This window comes from Ambystoma mexicanum, chromosome 12, assembly GCF_040938575.1.
Source record: "Ambystoma mexicanum isolate Mex_15411 chromosome 12, UKY_AmexF1_1, whole genome shotgun sequence".
Taxonomy (NCBI): domain Eukaryota; kingdom Metazoa; phylum Chordata; class Amphibia; order Caudata; family Ambystomatidae; genus Ambystoma; species Ambystoma mexicanum.
The window spans coordinates 518,618,515-518,644,562 of NC_090936.1; the positions used below are offsets into that span (position 1 = coordinate 518,618,515).

Consider the following 26,048-nt stretch of genomic DNA (forward strand, 5'->3'; position numbering starts at 1 on the left):
TAATGCAAAAGCAAACACGTAAAAGGAGCAGATACAGCACAATATTCGCTGTTTTTAATGGCACTGTTCCCGTTTGCAGCAGTAGACAGCAACTGTGTTAATTTGGACAGCACCGTTCTGAACACCGGCTACTGTGCTGTCCTTTTGAGTTCATCACGTGGACACCTCCAACATTGATTACAGGGCCGGAAAATCAGCCCACATTGTATCAGAGATACCTGTGGCAGTGAGTAGGATCGCCTGGTAACTGTCAAGGGCACAAGTTATAATAACACTGGCGCCATTACTGGCCGAATCAGGCTGCCACGCTGGGTGTTATTGCTGGGGCAAAACGAGATGAAAATCGTGATTGACAGTTAAAAAGGGATTAAAAAAATATGCTACAGGTGTGCAGGGCGTGGACGACTAGAGTGCTGCAAAGTAAAAAAAAAGCCCATCTGGGAAATGGGAGGAAAAGCACCGAGTGGAGCCTCACTTCAATTTCGGGTGTGGATTGGTGGCGTGCTGGGACCAGGCCAAAGCAGGCACTCAGTGGGTTGGTGTGGGGGTCAAGGGGCCATAGGATATCTGCACAGCTCGGAGATATGGCTTTGCAATGGGTGGGGCAGGAGGCAGAGCAGGAGTCAGGGCTAATAGACGGAGCACACTGGGACCCATTGATAGCAGGCAAGTTGGAACGGGGGATTTGATTAGTCGTTTTTCCCTATGAACCGTGCTCTCTGATTGGGAAACCACGTTCCAGAGCATGACATACTGACTGGCTCTTGGCCAATCATATTCTATTTAAAATCTGTTATACATATATGTTTTTGTGACCCCTAGAGAGGGGCTCTGTATCTCATTGGTGCATTCATGGTTACAAGCTTCAAACGTTTTTATGGCATGCTATTAGCGATATGTACTCTATCTTCAACATTGCAACAGTCTAGCTAACGTCACAGTGTGGTGGTTGTTCCCACAATATTAAGATTGGAGTATCAGATCCTATGATAATTTACCTTACAAGGTAGTTTACAGTAATCTACAACCGTCTAACAGACAACGATGAAGTGATTAATGCGAGGGTAAGACATCAACAGCCTGATTCATGGAATTATTTGCGTGAAAAAACGCAGATTTGCGCGCCTTTCTCCCCGAAAATACACATACTTCAAACAGGGATTTTCGGGCAGAAAGGCGCGCAAATCGGCGTTTTTCATGCAAATAATTCCATGAATCCGGGAGTGAATGTCGGGTGAATGTCTTACGCTCACATTAATCACTTCATCGTTGTCTCTTAATAAGGGCCTCACTACCAATTGGGCAGTATTTTGGTGGTAATTCTGCCAGAATACCACCCAATGTAATTACTGTTACCGCAACTTGGTCCAGCAGGTTTACCACTGGATTACAAGTGGGGGTAGCAGTGTTAGTCCCCATTAATTTGGAGTGCCTAAGACTCCATGGGGCATATTGGCGGAATTACCACAGGTGGAATTACTGCTGCACCGATGTTGCCCATCTTTTGGCAGAAAGTGAGAGGATAAATCCCCCACTCCAGGGCCCAACACGGAGTGGGAAAATTGGCGTTAATTCCGTTACCAACACTTTTTTCCCCACACCGCCATACTCGTAATGAGCAATTAAGGGTTCATATGATAGACATAATAATGCTGGGATACTACTTTTTGACTATTTCAATAAATAACTTGGTTGTATTAGGGTACTACTAGATGTTGGTACAAGATGTACTCACTATCTGCTTTCAGTATCACTACTTACCCAACCCCTCCTTGTCCCCCGATTCTCTCTCCCCCTTCAACATTCTTTCGACGTGATCTATATAATTTCAACCCCACGCTTTTTAACACTGCTTGTATCTCTGCTCTCTCTCTTCTCTTTCCTTCTCTTCTCTTAATGCTGATGAGGCTGCTTCTGTTATTTCCTCATCGCTCTCTATCTCTCTAGACCAACTTTATCCTCTGTCCTCTTTTCACCCCACTCAGAAACCATACCAACCATGGTTATCCCCTCATCTCCTTTCAATGCGCCGTTTTCTTCGCCGTCTTGAAAGGCATTGGCTTAAGTCTAAACCAATGCCTGATCATTCTTCTTACCTTTCTTATGATGCTCTTTATAATAAATGTCTATTTTCTGCAAAGCATCTTTATTTTTCTGATCTCTTGCACACTCAATCCTAGACGTCTCTTTCAAACCCTTGCACGACTTCTTTCTCCTCCTACTCTAGATTATTCCGTTAATTCCACCCTATCTGCTTTTGACTTTTCTCATTTCTTCTCTTCTAAAGTTCTTTCTCTTCATCGTGACATTGAGGCTTCTCTTCCACCCGATGCGTCACCTCCTCCCATGTCCATTCCTCATGCCTTCATTGCTCATTTTGCTCCAGTTTCCAATACTGATGTTCTTCTTTTACTAGCTAAAGCCCACAATACTGCTCCTCCCACTGACCTGATCCCTTCCGCATTAATCTCGAAGGCCTATGCTCTTCTTGTGCCCTACCTTTTCCTTTTTAACATGTCTTTCTACCTCTATTTTACCTACCTTTTTAAAAAACGCATCTATTATTCCCATCTTGAGGAGAGGAAACCTACCGCCGATCCTTTGACTGTTTCCAACTTTCATCCTATTTATCTCTTACCATGCCTCTCTAAACTGTTAGAACGCCTTGTCTACTCCCAGATTTCTTCATTTGTTTCTAATTCCTCTCTTCTTCCTCAATTGCAATCTGTTTTTTCGTCCCTTTCATTGTACAGAAACTGCTCTTGTTTCCGCACTAAATTCTCTTCTCTCGGCTCGCTATTCTAAGCACTCATCTTTTCTTATTCTTCTAGATTTATCGGCTGCCTTCGACACTGTGGATCACTCGTTAGTTCTGGCATCATTTTCTTCTTTTGGTCTTATAGGTTCTGTTTTGTCTTGGTTTCACTCCTATTTGTCTACACAAATGTTTTCTGTCTCCTGGGTGGGAAAGTCCTCTACGTCCCTCCCTTGCCCATGGGGTACCTCAAGGGTCGGTCTTATTCCATTTTCTCTTCTCTTTGTATACATCGCATCTCGCAGCTATTATTTCCTCTTTTGGCTTATCTCTTCACTTTTACGGCGATGACACTCAACTGTTTCTATCCTTTCCTTCTTTTTCTCCTGAAATCCATCACACTCTTTAATCTTTTTAGTTGCTATTAAATATTGGATGACTTCCCACTTTCTTCCTCTTAATGCTGGGAAGACTGTGTGGGATGTCTTGACCCACTTCTGCTCTGCCATGCAGCATCACTGTGTTCTGATGGTGCAAAAAACATCAAAATGGCTGCAAAACCCTTGTACGCGCCAAAACCTCTGAAAATCGTGCTGTGCAAAGCACAAAAAGATGGCTGCCCAATCTGCCATGCATGTTGTCAGTGGTGGAACAGAGATCTCACTCCTGAAACATGTCACTGGGCTCCACAACATGTGAAGATGGAGTACAGAAGGAAAAGCAGTGCTTTGCTAACTGAAACCCCAAAATCCTGCTTTAAATTATTTTTTTCTTTGTTGCTGAAACTGCAGAATGTCGGTATAAAACAACCTCAAACATCCAAAATTCTTGCTGGGTGCTACAATTCGCTTAGTATAAGAAACCGTTGTGAACTTACAATGTCCTGAAAAGCTGAAAGCATCAAGTGATTTCCACAGCAAAAGTGGCTTTGTGGATCTGTCAAAATCTGGGCGCAGTACCCTCGGCCGCCTGAATGACAGCTGTCAGGGGCCTGCAGGATTAAAACTTTAAACATGTATAAAATAAAATCAAATGTTTGAAAGCTAAGAAGCCTGTTACTCATGGTAACCTAGGTTGTAATTGTTTTGATTCCATGGTTTAAAATCTTGAAGAAGTATTTAGATGTGACTTGATCCCACAAGTTGGTTGTATGCTAAGGGAAAATTCAACAGAATTAACATGTAAATTTAAGCCTTGCTAAAGCAACCATACCGGAATAACAGCTTTCCTCACAGTGGCAAGGCCTCTCCCTCCAGCTCCCTCCTCCAGGAAATCACACCTAAGTGATAATTATAGGGTGTGGGCAGAACCTGGGCTGCACTGGGGAAGGAAACAATGAACAACTGCCAAGCAGGAAAGGCTAGCTGTGAAGACCATTGTAAAATGGCCTCTGCCAAAAGAACAGGGAGGAGACTGCTTCTGAACTGCAGGGAGACAGAAGGAGGCGGAGACAAACAGCCATCTGTGGCTAAACATTCACAAAGAACAGTTTGTTTAAATACATATAACTTGCCACAGAAAATTGTCAAAAACCCAAAAATAACAGAATTGTAAATCTAATTTTTGGCTGCACATTTCAAGAGGCGGCAAGATCGTGTGACATATTGTGGAAGGAAACGGCAGAAAATGTGATTTTACACCAAATGTATTTCTGCTAGAAGTATGAAACTTTATAAATGTATGCCCAAGATATACGCGCACACTTGTAGAAATTTGCTGATAAATGGGACATTGTGTTCCTGATGAAAAGGGCGAAATTCTGAGAAAAGCAGACACAAGATCCCAAAGCAACAGGGTTTTAAGGAGTAGCTGCTGTACAAAGTATGTGACCTATATATGTGGTTGTTATAGAGGTTGCATATGTATGAATATGTATTGTGTCAAAAGTAGATTTTGTGTTCAAGAGGCTAGGGGTGGACTCTAAGCCTCATAAACCCACACCATAAAGGTGACACCCTGTTTACTCCTCCTATCAAGGCAGAGAGGAGATTCTGACCAATCCTTGTCAAAGGGGCGAGCTTAGGCTAAACCAGCACACACTCCCCCTTTAGCATAGCATAAATCGAGACAGCAGAGGGCAGAAAAGGACAGACAGATTCACCCACTATCCGAAAGCTGGCGTAGCACCCTGTTGCAGAACTTTCCATCTTCCTTTCTCCAGACTCCAGAAACTTGGCAAAGCAGAACCCATTGCATAGCTGAACCACTTTCAGCTAGGCCTCAATTTCCAGAACCAGAACCAACCCCACAAACCTAAGCGGAACTAAAATACAGCCGGGCTGCGCTGTACTGCTTGCCTGCTGAAATAATTATCATCAGAACCAAAAGGGCAGGTCCAATCCAGTCCTGTGCCGTGCTGTGACCAGAGTGCATCGCAGATCAGATCCAGTCCTGTGCCGTGCAGTGTCAAGAGCGCCTTGTCGCTGCCAAATCCGATGTGCCCAGCAGTCTGTCCTGACCAAAATCCCTGACCAGAATCCTGACGGTTCCGTTTGAAACATATATAGTGAGTATCTATAGATAGAACTGTGTCACTAGCATATGTACCTTGCTTAGTCCAATCCCTATCTCAAATCCATCCTATCTTGTCTTCAGAACCGATATTGTCAGAAATATTTTTCAATTGCCTGAACTCTCTATCCTATCCCTATCTTCCTCCTTCGCTAGTATTGCTAAAACTATCTCTGCGCTGATCTTTTCACATCTTAAGAAGGCAAGTCCCGGGCAGGCAGTCGCCCTGATCAAGTGGCTGGTTCTTGTGGGGATTTGTTTTATTCATAGTCATCCTGCCGTGTTAGAAATCCCATTTGTCACTTTAAAAGCGCATTCAAGTTTTTCCATTCTTGCACCTATCTTGAAAAAGCGAACTCCACTAAAACGTCCATAAGTTCCCCAGTTTTTGTGCTAGAAACACAACTTCTGCTTGTAGCTAACATCCACAGCTTTAAATCGCATCTAAAACCGTATCCCACATCCATACAGTTATCCCGTTATCGTGATTATCGCGCAGTGAAAAGTTTGCCGCAAATTTCGTTTTAGGGACATTCTTACACGCTTAAAATAGCTTATGATTGCTCCCGACCTTAATTTTACGATTTCAAATTGTTTCTTGGTATTGAATCATTGCTAGTGTTTGTGTGCAACTATCCAAAGCGGCTCCCATAAGAATTATAGCAATTTCAGCAATTGAAACCATATTTAGGGTTTTTGCCCAATCCATTCTCAAAGATAATTTAAAAGTCATTCAGACAGCTTGACAGTCAATTCTGTTTTCTCTTGTGTTTGCCGGGGGAAAGTGGCATTGTGAGTTTGTTTGAATTCTGCCATTCCTGAAAACCTGCTCTCTCGTCCTAACTCTTTACATTGCCTATTGGCTGGTTGAGGGGTATGCAGGGGGAACCTTTAACCACAGTGCTATCTGTTCTAAACACACACACACAAAAGTATTCTTTCTGTGCTGAATTGTTTTGCTCATTATTACTCCTTGTGTATTAAAGAGATTGTTCACTGTTACATCACCACATTGGTTATTATTGAATACCCATTAAAACATAGTGTGATTCAATTGTAAATACATAAATAAATATTTTAACTTTGCAAACCAGCCTGATTCCTGGTTCAGTGTGACAGGGAGGGTTCCAGGAGAGGGGCATGATATGAGTGGTACATCGTTCAGAATAAAAGAACTTCTAGACAAAAATAAATAAGGATTTCAGTTGTGCATTACACGCTAGGCATTGACTTGGGTGTGTGCCGGATTGAAATCACTTACAGCTGAAGTACTGTATTTTCCTGCTAACACTGTTCCTCCCCATCTTCCACCTTCTTTCATATCTTTTCCTCCTTCTAAGCTCCCAATCTCATCTACGGCTCGTAATCTTGGTTTCTACCTTGACTCAAATCTTTCCTTTTCTCATCACATTTCTCTAACTTCTCGCTCTTGTCGCTTTCAACTTCGCAAATCCGTAAGGTGTGCCTGTTTCTCACATTTCAAGCATCTAAACTCTTAATCACCTCTTTAATCTTTTTTTTTTACTTTTCTACTGTTCTGTTTGGGCTCTCTAATTCTCATCTTGCTCCTCTTAGATCAGGATTTAATTCTTCTATTTGTCTACTGTGTATTCTTACTTATCGAGATTCTATTTCTTCCTCTCTTGCAGCACTAGGCTGGCTGCCTTTTCATTCTCAAATAAAATGTAATTTTCTCTGTTTTGTTTGGAAGTCTCTCCATGGTCTTGCCCCTAGCTACCTTGCTGCCCTAATATCTTTTTACATTCCCTCTCGCTCTATTCTGTCTTCTTCTTAGTTCCGACTTTTGGCTCCTTGTCCTCCCTGTGCTCAGTCTCGTTTTCGCTCTTTTGAACTTCTCCCCCCCCTTCACTGGAATGCTCTTCCACTCTCTCTTCATTCTATCTCTGTCTACTCTCTTTTCCGTGGTACTTTAAAATGTCATCTACTTCAACATTCCTGAGTGATCGTTTCCTGGACCTAATTGCTTATTTCATTTTTTATTGTACTGTTTCTCATTTTTATGTTCAGCACTTTCACTTAAGGCACTTAATAAAAGAAAAAATACAAAATAGTGACAACTAATTACATACAAAATCTCATTGATTTTAAGCATCACAACAAGTTGTTGCATTTGACACAAAATAAGGTAAGAATGTGTACATGCTTGGAGACCATTTCCCTATGAGGCTTTGGGGTTACGTCTCCTCTATAGGGTGAATGGTGAAACTTCATTTTGTACATATGGGAAGTGTTGTTATTGTCTATTTAATTCCTATGGTCTGAATACACTTACTTCTTAAAAGAAGGATAGGGTGGAAACGTTGCATGAAGATAGTGAAGCTATAACAACATTAACTGCAAAAGCTTTGTGATTATTGTCAATGTACAATGGCAGCATGAAGTGATATATGCCACTGATTCTTGCAGGAAACAATGGGGAGCAGAAGGCGAAGCCCACAGAATAGGCCCCATTATGAGCCCAAGGAGCAGAAGCTGCAGCACTCCTCAAAGCATCATGTTAGCCCAACAAGTGGACATTTCTCTCATGAAATGAAGCAGGAGAAGGTAATAGACCAAGGTTGTCTGTAAATTGGAGATGGGGATGTAGCCCAGTGTGACATTTTGACAACTGAGAATGAGAACTACTGACCGTGGGTATGTTTTAAAGGGGCTTCCTAGTGAGTGACATTTCTACAAGGGATTTTGTTGAACTGTTGGTTGTGGGGTATATACTAAAAGCAGTTATTGTGATGCAACCCCCTTTTAAAAAATTGTTTAAAGCACAGACCGAGCTCGAGAGCAGCGGAGCGCTATATAGAGTGTAGGTAGCCAGTATTTGGGATGCCATCTTTTAACAGTAGCGTAGTACTTTGAGGTTTGTGCATCGGTATGTGCGTCCAATGGAATTTGTCCTTGGTCAGGTGCTGTTGAAAGAGCCATATTTTCAGAGATTCGTGAAATTGGAGAATTGTGGGGGCATTCCGAGTCGACACTGAGAGTTCTAGAGGGTGGTTGCATGACAAGAGAAGGATTGCTTCCGGAAGAGTTGTGATTCAAGCCGGTTGGTCAATTTGCTGCGCGAGGAGCGTATGCCACCAGATATGTGGAGCTTAACAGCCAGGTACATTGGTGTGCTACTCATGACTGCTGTGTAGATGATGCATGCCATCTTGAACAGTATCCTGCCTTGGAGTGGAAGCCAATGTAGTTTGTGTAGGATGGGGTAATTCAGTACAATTTCCGTGCCCCTGTAATAAGACGTGGTGCTCAGTGGTGGACTGCTTTTAGGAGAGCCAAGTCAGCAGCTGGGAGCCCCATCAGGAGGGAATTTCCCCCATTGATGTACGAGAACTTAAGGGCCTGCACTACAGTCTGGGAGTCCTGCGGCGGGATGAAGGGTTTGATTTTTCAAAGGGTACACATTCTGAGCCAGGCTATTTGGGCCTTCTTGGCTATGTGTTTCTGGAAGGACAGGCTGCTGTCAATGGTGAAGCCTAAGGATTTTGCAGAGTCTGAGAGTTGTGCATCAAATCCTTCTAGGCGCATATCATTGAGCCATTTGTGGACAAGTTGTTTTTTAGCGGTCAGATGAGGACGAATTCTGTCTTGGATGAGGTTAGTTTGAGGTAGGCAGTTGGCATCCAGGACTGGATGGTTACTAGGTAATCCCGGAGATGAATGATGTCTTGTACGCTGTTTACTCTCATGTACAACTGAGTATCGTCCGCGTATTGGTGGATGGCTATACTCAGCCAGATGTCTGGCTCTATTATGTTATGTTAAATGCCAATAAACAAATTTGAAAATAAATTGGTGGATGGCTATATTGGGATCTTTGAGGAGAGTGACCAAAGGCTTCATGCAAAGGTTAAAAAGGATTGGTGGAGGATGGAGCCTTGGGGGACTCTGCAGGAGACCTGGCGTCAGTTAGAACACGAGTTCATTTGAACGTGCCTGATGTCTGCCTGAGAGGTAGGATGTAAACCAATTCAGGACAGTGCCAGAGAATCCCATCCTGTCAGAAAGAAGGGAGAGTAGAATGCAGTGGTCGACGGTGCCGAATGCAGCCGAGAGGTCGAGGAGGACTGGGAGGCATGAGTCGACCTTATCTATGATTTGGAGGGCATCATTCAACACCTGAATGGTGACTGTCTTGATGCTATACTTGGGCCGGAACCCTGACTGATAGTCATTTAGGAGGTTGAGTTGTCCAATTCTGGCAAGTAGTTGTGTAGCAACTACTTTTTTCCAAGATACTGCCAATAAACAGGAGGTTCGTAATGGGCCAGTAGTTGGCTAGTTCATCTGGATCTAGGGTTGTTTTTTTCAAAAGAGGTTGTATGAGACCAGTTTTGAGGGTGTCCTGGAATGATCCTTCTGCGAGGGAGGCATTCATGATGCTGAGTAGCACAATGTGTGCCAGGCCCGTCAATTATTTAATGATGGAGGCCGGAATTATATTGTCAGAGTAAGAAGTAGGTTTGAGGGTGGCAATCATTTTAGGAGATCTGGGAGAAAGAGAGGAGAGAATTCAGTACAGAGGGGCAGTTTGCGTGCTGGGGTGCAGGGGATGCTAATGCTGTGAGAGGTTGATTCAATGGCGTCTTGGATTTTGCTTATTTGTTCAATAAAAACGGTGATTCAATCAACATTTTCCTGAGTAGCTGGTACCTCGGGGGCGTGTGAGTGTTTGGTACAATGCTTTACTACTTCAAAGAGAACTTTGCTCCTGTTGGAAGCTGCCAAACTGGTGGTGGAGTAGTAAGAAGCTTTGGCCTCAGTAATCAGAATCCTACGATTTACACAGAGCTAATTCTGGTTGGTGATGTCTCCAAATTATGTTTTTTGTGCCACCATTTCTCTAGGGATCTGATTGAGCGTTTGTTGGAGGCTAGCTCGTGGGTGTACCTTGGGGGTAGGTTTGGTCTTTGGCTGGCTCGATTTTAGGGGGGCATAAGTGTCCAGTTGTATAGCAGAGCTGCTGGTTACTCAGGCCACCCCACTGGCAAACTTGTACTCTGTCTGTCCGGAAACATGCGGGTAAATGGTGTTACTGACATGTTAATTCTGGGCCGACAGGGTTATAATGAAGCCCTACGTCTAGGGTGTTGCCTTTGTTGTGCGTGGGGGAGGGCACAGTTTGCTTAAGGTCCATGGAAGCAGTCAGTGCAAAAGGCTTGTTTCGAGTGTGGTTGTCAGCCTGTGACTCGGGGACGTTAAAATCATCGAGAAAGAAATTACTAGAATGTGAGGAGAGTAAGTTGGAGATGTCTGCAATGAAAGAGTCACTCCTGTGAGGTGGTCTGTATGTCATGGTGCGAGCTCCAAAACCCCTGGAGCTGTTGGGCCCATCCCAGTCCCCACCACCCAGAAGAGCTCGTCAGGCCCCAAGGAAGCGCCCCAGAGCCTCATGGACTCAGTCCTGGCGCCGTCTGTGCGAGGCTCATGAAATGGGCTGAACTCATGGAACTATTTAACCTGCCTAGTGAGGCTGGGCCTTGGTATAATCCAGGGAGTGGCAGAAGGACTATTTTTTTTGGGAAGACAGGGTGTGGCAAAGGGACTACTTTACCTGGAACTACTTACAAGGCTATATAAGCCACACACTGCATGCAGAACACGCTTTGCGTTATTCTGCACTCCTGCAGCGTAACGCTCACCGTGTCTGCTCTGTCCTCAAACTTCTACAGCCCCGCCCGTCAGTGCTTCCATCCATCGAAGCCTGGAAATAGAAAAAGAGAAGAACAGGTGTTACTTCAGCGACCAAACAGTTACCTGCAATCCGGTCCATCGGTCGCATCTCCAGCATGTTTCCTGATCGCCGCCCCTGTTGAAAGGACGTCCATGCAGTTGCCGATACTCACCCGGGATTCCGCGTTCCTTCTGGTTTCATTGGAGCGGTTCTTCCATTCTTCATCTAGGGACCACGCTGCGCCTGCAAAAGGGAACAGAATAAGAAACAGCAGGTTGGCCGCGCACAATACTGAATGAACATTTATTCAGCCACTCGGCGCCTTTCATCCGCGCTATACTCACCTGGATGCAACAAGTCCATTCTTCATCTTGAGAGCGCGCCAGGCCTGCAAAAGGGAACAGGAAAAGAACAGCAGGTTAGTCGTGCTCAGTACTGAACGAACATTTATTCCAGTCACTCAGCACCTTTCATTCACGTTATACTCACATGGAGGCAACTATTTAGCATCCTGGAAGAGTCAAATCTTTTACTTGATTTCTGCACCAAAATTGCATCTGCAAGAGAAAACAAATAAGTTTAAACATTGGGACAATAAGACTTTGAGCATCTATACCAAGCTGCTATTGAGGTAGATACTCACCCAATAATCCCAGCATTCCGAAACGTACAGTAACAGCGCTCTGGAACAGTGAGGTAACTGCGCCCAGAAAAAGACTGTGCCTACCGCGCCCCTGCTGAAGGTTCAGCAGGACGGAGAGCCAGCCTCATCAAACTCAAAGGTGAGGAGGAGAGGAGTCGGGCATCAGGTGGTGACAAGTAGTGGGACCAATCCAACCCACTCATAGCTAACATCTTGTATCGCCATTGCAGGCTAACACCTCCTGGGGAGGTTAAAAGGGAGAGGACGCCAACATACCATCAAAACTGCGCCAGTACAGATATCGGTCATACGACTACGTGCTACGCCTCTGTGGAGACCAGGTGAGTGTGACAGAATGCAAAGCCTTCTACAAATTCTCTACCTGGGCGTTATAGAGACTTCAGAGGCTGACCAACTGGCCCAGCTTTTGGGGGATCTCAGGTCCGAGGTACATTCGGCCCGGCAGGAGACTAATGCCTTAAGGAGGGAATTGACTGTGGCTAAAGATCGTAACGATGAGCTTGCTAAGCAATTGCTACAATCCCAGGCGGGACAAACACCGCTACCTGGACTGGGATCAACGGTTCCGCCTGCACCCAGCAATCCAGTTCAAGTGGTCCTTCCAGGAGCCGTACCTTTGGCATCTCCAGAACGTTTTGCAGGAGACCCGAAAAGGTATGCGGTTTTCATGAACCAGTACTGACTTCATTTTCTATGCAGGCCAGGGGCCTTTCCAAATGACCAGTCAAGGGTAGCCTTTGTATTGTCTTACCTCGATGGCAGCGCGGCAGATTGGTCGGTGCCTCTAGTCAACCAGGATGATCCCATCTTGCGAGACTTCCAGGGGTTTGAAATGAACATGGAAAAGTTGTTTGTCCACGACTCTCAGGGTCAGGCATTGGATAATGAACTTTTATCTCTGGGCCAAGGCAACCAGGATCTGTTAATGTACATTGCAACCTTTAATAGGCTGATAGTAGAAACTGATTGACACAACAATAAGAGAACAACTCTGTTTTACCGAGGGTTAAGAGGGGAGTTGAAAGACGTTTTAGCTCAAGTGGTCAACCCTCCTAGTGATTGTGCAGAATACATAGATCTGGTGGTTCAGCTTGATCATAGACTACAGAACCGTAAGGCGGATTGAGCTAGGATGGACACTCGGGTGTTTGTACGCCCAAAGGAGAATGCATCCAAGACTTCCGCCTTGGCCGAACCCATGCAAATTGGGGGAGTGCGAGGGCCATTAACTAAGGCCGAAAAAGACACAGAAGAAGACAACATCATCTATGTTTGTACTGTGGCTCCTCCGGTCACTTCCTTCGAAACTGTCCTGTTAAGCCACCTAAGAAGGCAGTTGGAGTTGCCGGCAAGGTTGAAACGGAGCCGGAATCAGAAAACTTCCTCGCCCGACAAGCGTAGAGTTCCGCTTGTCGAGCGAAAAGAAGGACTCTCAGACCTCGCACCTCGTCTTGCCAATGATCGTCATAAATCACCAGCAGCCTTCCCAAATGCATGCAGTCAGGGCATATATCGATAGCGGCGTCATTGCAAATCATAGGGATCACGATTTGGCTACACGGATGAATCTTCCCCTGTGTGAAAAGGCAACTACAGATTTAGTCACTACTGTCGATGGAACTGAAATTGCTTCGGGCCCAGTAACGCACTCGACAACTGAAATGACACTTTTGTGCCAAGACGGACATCGGGAAGACATCGTGTTCGACCTAATCAAGGCTCCACAATTTCAAATAATCCTAGGAATGCCATGGTTAAAATCACACAATCCTTGTATCGACTGGCGTGCTAAGAGGCTGACCTTCTCAGTCGAATGTGCTCGTACCTGTTACCGAACAAAGGAACCTTTGGTTAAAAAGGTCGCAACAATCATGGTTTAGCCTAATCCGCTACCTCCAGAATACCAAGATTATCAAGACGTTTTTCAGAAGGATCAAGCGAATACCCTTCCTCCCCATAGTATGTACGATTGTCAGATCGACCTTATACCTGGCGCTCAGATTCCATGTGGCAGAATCTACGCACTTACGGAGCCTAAAAATCTGCATTTGAAAAAATACTTGGACCAGTACCTGGCTAACGGCTTTATCCGCCCGTCCAAGTCCCCTGCAGCCTCACTTTTGTTCTTCGTGCCAAAAAAGGAAGGAGACCTTAGGACTTGCATCAATTACCGCACATTAAACCAAGTCACAGTTAAACACCGTTATCCCTTGCCTCTGATTCCTGAGCTCCTGGTTCAAGTTAAAGATGCCCGAATTCATACCAAGCTAGATCTTAGAGGGGCATATCATCTGATACGAATAAAAAAAGGGGATGAATGGAAGACCGCCTTCCGCATCAAATATGGATTATTCGAATACCAAGTGATGCCTTTTGGACTTTGCAACGCCCCGGCTGCGTTCCAGTATTTCATGAATGACGTCTTGCATGAATTGATTGATGTTCGTGTCGTAGTATACATAGACGACATTTTGGTATATTCATCGTCAGAACAGGAACATGTGAAACATGTCCGTGCAGTCTTGGACAAAGTTTGTCAACATAGTTTGTTCGCAAAACTGGAAAAATGCTTCTTCCATGTTACGGGGGTCGAATTCCTTGGGTTTGTCCTAACCCCACATGGTGTACGCATGGATTCATGGAAGGTTGACACCATTCTCAACTGGCCTTCTCCAACCTCGATTAAAGGTGTTCAGAGCATGCTTGGATTTGCGAACTTCTATCGCCGCTTCATTCCGGGTTTCTCACGGCTTGTTCATCCCATTACTTCTTTACTACGAAAGAACAAACGTTTCCAATGGTCAGAAGAAGCCGAGAAGGCGTTTCAAGACTTAAAACAAAAATTCATCTCAGTCCCGATCTTGAAACATCCACGTCCAGACCTACCGTATGTGGTTGAAACCGATGCTTCAAGTTCAGGAATGGGAGCGGTCCTCTCGCAAAAAGATCCTGAGACAGGTCAGCTCCATCCAGTGGCCTTCTGGTCACGGAAATTCACAGTGCCAGAATTGAATTATGTCATTACAGACAAGGAACTCCTGGCCATCAAGGCGGCCTTCAAGGCTTGGTGGCATTATCTACTGGGAGCAAGACATACAATAACTGTAATCACTGACCACCGCAACCTACAATATTATAAAGGTGGCAAAGGCCCAATCATCTCGCCAACTCTGATGGGCATTATTTTTCGCCGAATTTGACTTCGTAATTACTTACCGACCTGGTTGTCGAAATGGCAAGGCAGACGCCCTATCTCGCATTGGGGTAGAAGAGGAATCCACCAACCTAGACCCAGTGTCCAATCTTCCCAGAGAAAAGATATTAGGAGTGACAACGTCTCTAACCTTAGACGACATCCACAAAGAAATCACACATCTCATGGACACAGGCACTCTGAAAGACTGGTCTACTGAATGTGTTCATCATTCGGTCTCAAACCATTTACCTTGTTTTCATGGACGTCTCTACCTACCCAGCAAGGAACTTCAGGAGAAAGTCATCTCGACTTACCACGAATCACTAGTTGAAGGCCATCCTGGGATTGCTAAGACCGAAGCCAAGATCAAGCGATACTATTGGGGTTCGACTTGGCGTAAGGACATCAAGCAATTTGTGTTATCCTGTGGAGTTTGCGCTCAAAACAAGGCCTCGAAGAAGAGGTCACCAGGTCAACTGCAACCACTGGATATTCCACCTACACCTTGGCATACATTGTCTCTTGATTTCATAACTGACCTTCCTCCTTGTGATGGGTTCAACACAATCCTGGTGGTGGTGGACTTGTTTTCAAAGATGGCTCATTTCATTCCGCTAAAGGGCCTACCCTCAGCCTCAACCCTAGCTAAGGAATTTTTAGCACAGATAGTCTGAATACATGGGTTCCATTCCATCCTAATTTCAGATCGCGGCAGCCAATTTATCTCTCGATTTTGGAAAAAGTGTTGCGAATTAGCGCAAATTGATGTAAGACTCTCTTCTAGCCACCATCCCCAGACCAATGGTCAGACCGAGAGGACCAACCAGACTCTTGAACAATACCTCAGATGTATGTTACACCAATCAGAAAACAGTTGGAAAGACATTTTATGGATAACCGAATACGCCTACAACAACTCCCTGCACTCCAGCATTGGACAGACTCCCTTCTACACCATTTATGGATTGCATCCAAGAACCTCTAATCTTGACTCTCCTCAAGCTTTGGAAATGCCAGCAGTGAAAAGCTTGCACACTACCATAACTGAAGCTTTTAAGCAAGCAACGGACTAGCTGAAACCAGCCAAGGAAAGATACAAGAAGTCAGCAGACGTCCATAGGAGTGAAGTTCCAAGGTATCAAGTTGGAGATGAAGTCTGGTTGGCATCCAAACACATACTCATGAAAGGAACCCGAACCTTCAATCCCAGATACGTAGGTCCATACACCATTATGGCTATCATCAATCCGGTAGCCATAAAGTTGCATTTACCTTCACACATGAAAATTCATCCTGTTTCATGTCTCACTTCTGCAACCAGTACAACCAGGAACCCGGATACTGAAACCACCGAAACCGATCTTGGTCGACGGAGAGCCCGAATTTGAGATCAAGGATATCCTGGACTCGAAAATTGTCAAATCAAAACTATTTTATCTAATAGACTGGAAAGGATATGGACCACACGAAAGATCTTGGGAACCTAGTGAACACATTCATGCACCACAATTGTTAAAGAGGTTCCACCATAGCCACCCGAGCAAACCAGGACTAAGGGAAGACCCCGCCTTTAGAGGAGGCTTGGGGGGGGGGGGAGTGCTGTCATGGTGCAAGCTCCGAAACCCCTGGAGCTGTTGGGCCCATCCCAGTCCCCACCACCCAGAAGAGCTCGTCAGGCCCCAAGGAAGCGCACCAGAGCCTCATGGACTCAGTCCTGGCACCGTTGGCGCCAGGCTCATGAAATGGGCTAAACTCATGGAACTATTTAACCCGCCTAGTGAGGCTGGGCCTTGGTATAATCCAGGGAGGGGCAGAGGGACTATTTTTCTTGGGAAGACAGGGTGTGGCAAAGGGACTACTTTACCTGGAACTACTTACAAGGCTATATAAACCACACCATGCATGCAGAACATGCTTCGCGTTATTCTGCACTCCTGCAGCGTAACACTCACCGTGTCTGCTCTGTCCTCAAGCTTCTACAGCCACGCCCGTCAGTGCTTCCATCCATCGGAGCCTGGAAATAGAAAAAGAGAAGAACAGGTGTTACTTCAGCGACCACTTACCTGGAATCCGGTCCATCGGTCGCATCTCCAGCTGGTTTCCTGATCGCCATCCCTGTTGAAAGGGCGTCCACGCAGGTGCCGATACTCACCCGGGATTCCGCGTTCCTCCTGGTTTCATTGGAGCGGTTCTTCCATTCTTCATCTAGGGGCCGCGCCTGCAAAAGGGAACAGAACAAGAAACAGCAGGTTGGCCGCGCACAATACTGAATGAACATTTATTCAGCCACTCAGCGCCTTTCATCCGCGCTATACTCACCTGGATGCAACCAGTCCATTCTTCATCTTGGGACCGCACCACGCCTGCAAAAGGGAACAGGAAAAGAACAGCAGGTTAGTCGTGCTCAGTACTGAACGAACATTTATTCCAGTCACTCAGCACCTTTCATCCACGTTATACTCACCTGGGGGCAACTATTTAGCATCCTGGAAGAGTTGAATCTTTTACTTGATTTCTGCACCAAAACTGCATCTGCATACGTTTAAACATTGGGACAATAAGACTTTGAGCATCTATACCAAGCTGCTATTGAGGTAGATACTCACCCGATAATCCCAGCATTCCGAAACATTAACAGCACTCTGGAACAGTGAGGTAACTGCGCCCAGAAAAAGACTGTGCCTACCGCGCCCCTGTTGAAGGTTAAGCAGGACGGAGAGCCAGCCTCATCAAACTCAAAGGTGAGGAGGAGAGGAGTCGGGCATCAGGTGGTGACAAGTAGTGGGACCAATCCAACCACTCGTAGCTAACATCTTGTTTCGCCATTGCAGGCTAACGCCTCCTGGGGAGGTTAAAAGGGAGAGGACGCCAACATACCATCAAAACTGCGCCAGTACAGATATCGGTCATACGACTACGTGCTACGCCCCCGTGGAGACCAGGTGAGCGTGACACTGTAGATGAGGTGGAAGGTGATGGATTCCTTGTGCAATAGAGGGAACCGGCAGGCAAGTGATTCAAATTAGATTGTTCTGGGAGATGGGATGATGGCTCATGGCCAGTCGTTCCTCTGGATGATTGCCAGTCCACCTCCTGCCCTTCCTGGCTGGTTGGCATGTTGGATGCAGTAGCCTTGGGGTTGGAGGATGTCGAAAACATGTGGGGAGGATGGGGTAAACCATGTTTCAGTAATGAACAGGGCATCAAGATTGTTGTACAATATGAGGTCAGCGATCTCTGCAGCGTGAGCGATTGCTGAGCGTGCATTGATCAACATGAGAGGGCGAGTGCATGTGGTCCGCGGGTGTTGGATGGGGGCAAGGGCAATATTGATGAGGTTTGCTAGGGTAGCTTGCCGGGGCTGCCCAGGGCACTTGGCCATTCTAACCCTGGTATGAGTGGGGATTAGCTGTGGAGGGAGGAGACACATTGTGATGTCTTTTGGTGAGTAGCAGTTGTAGCGATTAGTTTGTAGGTGAAATGCAGTTTAGTGGGCCAGGCCCTTGGCCCTGGCAGGCCCGAACAGCCACAGACCGGTGAGGTCCTTGTCTTCACCCGAATACTCATTGTGGGCAATGTTCAATCGGGATTTGTTCTGCAGTGGATAATGTATAGTCATAAGATCTACAGGGTAGGGCACAGAAGCACCAACTGTGGGATATGGTGTAGTTCCACAGTGTTGGGAATGGTGTAGTTGCCCTAAGTGTGAAGTATCATGCAGGTGAATGGATGTGTGGGTGAAGGAGTGTTAGTCTTGGTGACCATGTAGGGACAATCAATCTGGGGGAGCTGTAGGAGATGACTTGGAGATGCTGATATAGGGCACATATGGGAGGTACTGGATGCTGTGATTGTGTTGAAAGCTTTGGCCATCTTGCACTCTACTTGTGGTAGATGGTGCAGCAGAACTGTCTGTAAAGAGCCGAATGGGAGTGCTAGCAATAAAGGATGGTGTGTAAATGCTGCTGCAGATGAATGCCAATACAGAGAAGGGTGTGAGGTGCCATAGAAGAGCTGTTTTTGAAATGTAGGTGGGAGGGACAGCTGTGCGGCTACAGTATGTGTGTATGGACATTTGTGAGAGAAATGATTTATTATTTATTTGGAGAATGTATTGAGCTCAAAACTAGCTTCTTGAATCTCCGATTGCTAAACGTTGGTTGGGGTTACAGGCGTACATTAGATGTTTACAGGCAGAACATAACCTTTCTTTCCACCATACCATGTAGGGTATAGTTTACATATACAGATAGTGGGGGGCATGCAACAAAGCTGAAAGGGGTGAACATCAGGAGGGCTACTCGGCTTGGTGTGTGCATTTTAATTCTTTAATACATGTATTAACTAGTAGAACAGCAACCGACCTGATTAAATATGGTAATTGGATCCTAAAATGAGCGCTGCGGGTGACTTCTGTGGGGGGATATTTTACGATTAATCTTTCACATTCCCTGTTTTGTTTTCAAAACCGAAATGAGAGCCACAAGGCTCTTCTTGTTATAGGGTATCAGTTTTAGACTTGACGGCAGAAAACATACTGTGCACATGTTAAAGACTTTTAAAGAATGAGTCCGTAGCTATGGTTTAATGGGCCTTTGGCATTCAACCGTGAAATGGCCTGTACTTCTCCCCATGCACATTATTCTTGGATTAACTGAGCACTTTTGGAATAGGTGCTACGTATTGGCGCACAAGTGGGTACTGTCTATTTGGAGCACTCGTCATTGCAGTCATCTCTGCCTCTGCTGGTGAACACCCCTGCTTGTGTGAAATGAACATGGAACAGGAAGGATACATGTGATTATAACGAATACATAAATAAATAATGGAAAAAATACTGATTTGGAAGCACCCTGTTTCCCCATGTTTAAAACTCCACCCAAGCCCCTCACCAACAGATGTAAACCCTTGCCCCACCCCACGTATATTTTGTTTTAAAAATCGGTATTTTATTTGTTGTTTTTTTTATTCATTAAGCATTTATTCTTTATTTTGTATTTGTTATAATCACTGGATACCTTATTCAAGGCTCTGAATTGTATTCCTTTGCGGGAATCTCTTTAAAGCTGTTCCTGTGGGAAATAACCATCTGGGGCCTGATTCATGGAAGTGTTTTATAATGGCGCAATCCAATTGGAAAACGTTCCATGAATCAGGCCCTTAATATGTTATTAAAAACTCTTGTACGAAAGCACTGGAGAAACATGATGGAGTGTGTATTGCCTGCCAGGTGCCAGAGGAGGGGGTATGCATTCAGCTTCATGGACTGTGCTGAAAATGCTGCATAATACAGACCTGGCTCTCCCATCGGTCACCTAGAGTGAAACAGTACAAGGAAAGCAAGAAGATGGTCCTGTGCTGTGCCAGCAAAAAAGTGGGCATTGCACATATCCGGGTCGTTAATATTCAGCAATACTCACAGAAGGAGGAAGGAATTTGAAAACATGCTATTTAGGCAGTAATACTTGCAGCAGCTGGCTGGGTTGGCAGCAATGGCACAGGGCCCAAGTTATAAACCCAAATACAGTGAGTTACTTAACACTGGGCCCTTTGCTGTTACCGTCTGATGCAGCCTCCTGCTGCAGGCACTTTTATTATTAGCACCCTGGGGCTAAGCCTTGTGGTGCTAATAGTGATTACAAGTAAAAACAAAAACACTCCAGGCAACTGGGAAAAGAAAACTAAAGAGCTGCAAAGTTGGTTAACTGTGCCGATCCCCTGCCCCATTTGTACTTTGTATTGGCTGTGTGCTGTGGCCAAGAGCCAAATCAAAGCAGGCAGCCGGTGGGCATTTTTCGGAATGGGGGAGCGGGTGAGCAACCCAGCTGCCCTGAGGTAAGATGGCACAGTAGGAGTGAGAGGGGATCACAGCTGCAGAGTGGTAGTTGGGGTTGACAGACAGGCACAGCACCCTGGGACGCAGAGGTGGCTGGCAGAGGCGAGCACAGGATTGGATGAGTAGAACCCTCTCCCTGATGGACCAACCACATTGCAAAGGGTGCTAATTGGCTCTTTAACGTCAAGCAAAATAATTGATTAGGGATCTTCGCAAAACCCTTTTTTGGAATCAAAGATTTGTTGATGTCTCCAATTAGGAGGAGATTCTCCTTGCTACAAAGTTCCTACCCGGATGAAAGGCAGCTGGACAGATCTTCTCATGGCAGTTTGCAGTAGTTTTGAATACATTCTTTTTTCGGTGCTGACTCTGGCATTAGTTAAAGTGTGGGAGAATTTCCTCTAATTTTTGATAATGGTCTGGCGTGTGTTTTGTCTGTGATGTAGACAGACCAACATAGATTGATGCCCCAGCACTTTGCGAGTGAGCACACTAACGTTGCCTTTCTAATAATTGTTTTACAAAGGTAGCGGGCGCCCCTCTCTCGCAAGAACAGACATGATAACCTGTTCAGTGGTTATTAACCACTTGAGAGTTCGCAGCCACTGCTTTTACTCACTGTGCCTTTCACAGATGGGTAATATCCATTTGCATATCAGTCTTTGTCCTGCCCAGGAGCAGTCCAGCACCGAAATACAATGGCAATTCCAATCTGAACGAGAGTACCACCAGCAATCCCATACACGTGTTTCACCCTTGTTGGGGATCATCAGTGAGGTGAAGCTGATGCCTCTCTAAGCACAGTGAGAGGGAGACCACGTCTGGTTGCCCCCAGGAGACCTAGGGTTACCAATCCCAGGTTCCTTAAAAAATAGTTTTACAAAGGTAGCGGGCGCCCCTCTCTCGCAAGAACAGACATGATAACCTGTTCAGTGGTTATTAACCACTTGAGAGTTCGCAGCCACTGCTTTTACTCACTGTGCCTTTCACAGATGGGTAATATCCATTTGCATATCAGTCTTTGTCCTGCCCAGGAGCAGTCCAGCACCGAAATACAATGGCAATTCCAATCTGAACGAGAGTACCACCAGCAACCCTAGGTCTCCTGGGGGCAACCAGACGTGGTCTCCCTCTCACTGTGCTTAGAGAGGCATCAGCTTCACCTCACTGATGATCCCCAACAAGGGTGAAACACGTGTATGGGGTTGCTGGTGGTACTCTCGTTCAGATTGGAATTGCCATTGTATTTCGGTGCTGGACTGCCCCTGGGCAGGACAAAGACTGATATGCAAATGGATATTTCCCATCTGTGAAAGGCACAGTGAGTAAAAGCAGTGGCTGCGAACTCTCAAGTGGTTAATAACCACTGAACAGGTTATCATGTCTGTTCTTGCGAGAGAGGGGCGCCCGGTACCTTTGTAAAACTATTTGTTAAGGAACCTGGGATTGGTAACCCTAGGTCTCCTGGGGGCAACCAGACGTGGTCTCCCTCTCACTGTGCTTAGAGAGGCATCAGCTTCACCTCACTGATGATCCCCAACAAGGGTGAAACACGTGTATGGGGTTGCTGGTGGTACTCTCGTTCAGATTGGAATTGCCATTGTATTTCGGTGCTGGACTGCCCCTGGGCAGGACAAAGACTGATATGCAAATGGATATTTCCCATCTGTGAAAGGCACAGTGAGTAAAAGCAGTGGCTGCGAACTCTCAAGTGGTTAATAACCACTGAACAGGTTATCATGTCTGTTCTTGCGAGAGAGGGGCGCCCGCTACCTTTGTAAAACTATTTCTAATAATTGGCTTTGCCATGCGGGCACTCCTCCCTCTAGCCTATATGGCCATGGCCACAGATGAGACATTCATCAGGGCAGGGTGGGGGTATCCGCTTCAACTGGTTGGCATAACATGAGGGAAGAGGCATGGATGCTATGTATCTCCACAGCTGTTGACACTTTATGTTGAGCGGATTGTGAATGGTCCCTTCAGCAGCATAGAAGTCAACAGTGCTCTCTTTTAATGTTCAAAAATTAGTCATGGGCGCCATGAACGAACACGGCAAAAATGGCCTGTTCTATGGGATGGAACCCACTCTAGAATCTGCAGCCACATATTAGCTCACTGTACCTTTCACAGATGGGAAATATCCATTTGCATATCAGTCTTTGTCCCGCCCACATGGGCAGTCCAGCACCGAAATGCTATGGCAATTCCCCTCTGAACAAGAGTACCAACAGCAACCCCATACACGTGTTTCAGCCTTGAAGCGCTGTGTGGATGAACGCCCTATGGAAGACCATAGCCTGAGTTGAGAGGAGTGGTGAAATGCACGAGTGCATTTATAGCCTGTTCAAGGGTAGTTAGGGAATGACTAGGTCCCCAACAACAGCCCATATTATCAGATGTGGGAGCTTTGTCAAATTGTCAAGAGTCAAGCAATGTGAACAGCTGGAGCGGATTTATTGTGTGACTTCGCTGTATTCTATAGGTGGTGGCGCTCGGGCCAAGGGTGACGTGTGTTTAAGGTAGGGTATAGTCAGTGTGCATGTCCAATGTGTGCGGCTGTGGGAACAGCGGGAATGACCCCGCTGGATCTCAACCGCGTTCCCTGGGATCCAGCGAATGAGTGTCAGCAAAATACAGCAGTGGGGAGATTCACAGCAGCAAATCTACTGGATGGTAGTGGCAGCAATGGCAGTCAGTCTGTGCGCATGAATTGTAAACACTCCAGGAAATGAATGCAGGGGAAAATGTAGAACAATCCTGGTGACAAAGCAAAGTCAAGCCAGTCCTACGTCAGGGTGCTGTGTTAATCCGAGGTTGGAGCAAAGAGAATTCAACAAGCAAGTCCAAGGTCAGAGTGAAGAGTAAATCTGGGAGCGACTTATCAAAGGAAAATGTATGGGATGCAAGGAGAGCAGTTCAGGATCAGGGAGCCGAATGGGGAAGTATGGCAAACAAAACCAAGGGAACGTCACTCACACACAAAGTGTATCCAATGATAGATGCAATGTTGAACTCACTTATATGTGTGGGGTAGGTTATGGGGATGCAGGGGTATGCCCCCGCATATAAATGCATTGAAAATTGCAATTTAAAAGACAGCATTTACGGCCGCAACATTTTCACATAGAACCACACAAAGAACACTGAGCATCGCACCACTGGCTCTGTTTCAGGGCGTGAGGACATCAGCGATGACACAGCCGATGTGACTGAAAGCACCGACTCCTATGAGTTGGATACTGGATCACACCGCGAAAGTGCAGGTTCCATGATGAGCACCAATTGCCTGTTTGCCGGTGCACTGGTCTCTTTGGTGGACCGCGCCGCCCGACATTCACTGTGTCAAAGTTTCTTCCACTTGCTGTCATATGTACAGGTATCTAGATGATGGTGCTTAGGTGGATCTGGACAATTGAACTAAAATCTTTGTAATTCATGCCTAAATAAAGGAAGTGCCCGGATCCCTGATGATAACTTCCACAAACCTTCTGAAATAAACTCGGTCGAGAAGCCAGAACGTTTGTGGCCAAGGAATGGAAAAAAAGGGTAGAGTGGAAAAGGACCAGAATTTCTGAAAAATAGGTGTTACTATAGTATCAGGATAAACAATGAGGTAAAATCAAGAGAGGTTGAGCACAGAGCGTTACCTGAGCTGAAGGCAGAGAAAGGTTGACGTCTACAGAGAGTGTGTGAACTCCTGGGTAGAAGTCTCCAGTGGTAGATGGCAACAGGCAGGTTTTCTGGGTCCGACGACAGGCAGACACAGGAGAGAGGAAGTCGCAAGCCTGACGACACAAAGATAGAAACGATCAAGTCCATAAACCAGATGACATGAGGTTGGAGAAGAAGGAAGTCAGCAGTGCTGATGATTAAAATTTAATAGGAACCTACCAAGAGGGACGGTAGAAATGAAGAACAGAGAAGAAAAGTCAGAGCAATGGGCCAATAGGGAAGAGGCGAGAAACAGACGGACCACAGGAGCCCAGGATATGGAATTTGGGCCTTAAGATACAGGCAGAGACTGTAGGAGAGGGTCATGCGAAAGAGTGGCTTGAACACCAGTGGGGGCAGCAACAGTATCTGGGGGGTCGGGTGAAAAAGCAGTCCATATAAAGGCCATGGACCAGTAATGGGCAGGTAGCAATTTTGTGGCGCTTTGAGACACTGTCTTGCTGAATAAGTGCCATATAAATAACCAATAAATAAATAAATATCCAAGAGTCCAGCGATAAAGCAGTCCAACACAGGGTAGGGATCAGGTTTGGCAAGACAAGGCAACATGGATAGCACAGATTGCCAAAGGCTTGATTGAGGAGCAACATGATGGAAGCACGTTTGGCAGATCTCGGACCAACCCAGAAGCAGATACTGGAGGAGTTTGGACAACTGTACGGCACATGCCAAGCAGCACCTGGAATGCCAGGCGATGTCGTATTGATAGTAAGCTAGCAAGGGATTTCTAATACTGACACCATACCTGCAAAGAGAGCCCTCTTTCAGACTCTTGCGAATAACTACAAGGAAGCTACCATCAAAGCTAAAAGTGACTCATATAATCAGAGAATACAGAATTCCCAATCACGTTCCAGAGAATTATTCGCCATTCTCTGTGAGCTGGAATCACCAGGCCATACTCCTGACCACTCCATCAAAGATCAGCAATGGTGCATCAATGTGCAAAAGGCCCTCGCAGACAAAATCACCCCTCTGCAAAGTAAAATTGAAATTAAAAAAACTAAACTCAACCTTGACCTTGCCTCTTAAATGACATCCGTGACCTTATAACCACACTTGATTAAAAAATTCACGTTCATGCCAGTGTCCACAGCAGAAATTATCAACATTATCAAAGGTTTAAAATCTTTGAGATGCAAAGGCGACACCTATCCTGCTACCCTTGTAAAAGAATGTGCACATTAATTGGCACCATTCATCACCACCATCATCAACAGTTCATTCGCCACTAGTTCAGTACCCGATGACTTAAAAGAAGCCTGGGTATTACCTCTGTTAAAAAAACCTACATTGGACCCTAACATCCCAACTAATTTCCAACCGATCACCACAGTCCCATTCCTATTAAAAATCCTCGACCGTGTAGCTTGCCTGCAGATCCAACAATTCCTGGAAACTAACAATCTCTTAGGACTCTTACAATCTGGGTTTAGACATGGCCATGGAACAGAGACGGCCCTATTAGACTTAAAAACACAAATGGACCAATTCTAGGACAGAGGAGACCTCTGTTTCCTCAGCCTACTAGACCTTTCCGTAGCTTTTGATTTGGTCAACCATAAAATCTTATGCCATCATCTCGAAACTGCGGTCCACTTCTCCCCTGAAGCCATCAAATGGATTGAATCTTTTCTTTCCAATCGCACGATGAGTCTT

At 45.7% G+C, this 26,048-nt stretch overlaps 1 protein-coding gene across 3 annotated transcripts in view; it reads left to right on the forward strand.

Annotated features, from left to right (window-relative positions):
* Positions 1–26,048, forward strand: part of LOC138513728 (peptidyl-prolyl cis-trans isomerase G-like) — a 400,359-nt gene that overhangs the window by 242,949 nt on the left and 131,362 nt on the right. For all 3 annotated transcript variants that reach the window (XM_069628805.1, XM_069628807.1, XM_069628806.1), the window contains one exon: positions 7,694–7,831. In XM_069628805.1, coding sequence (XP_069484906.1) covers positions 7,694–7,831 — 138 coding nt within the window. The remainder of the gene's footprint in view (positions 1–7,693; positions 7,832–26,048) is intronic.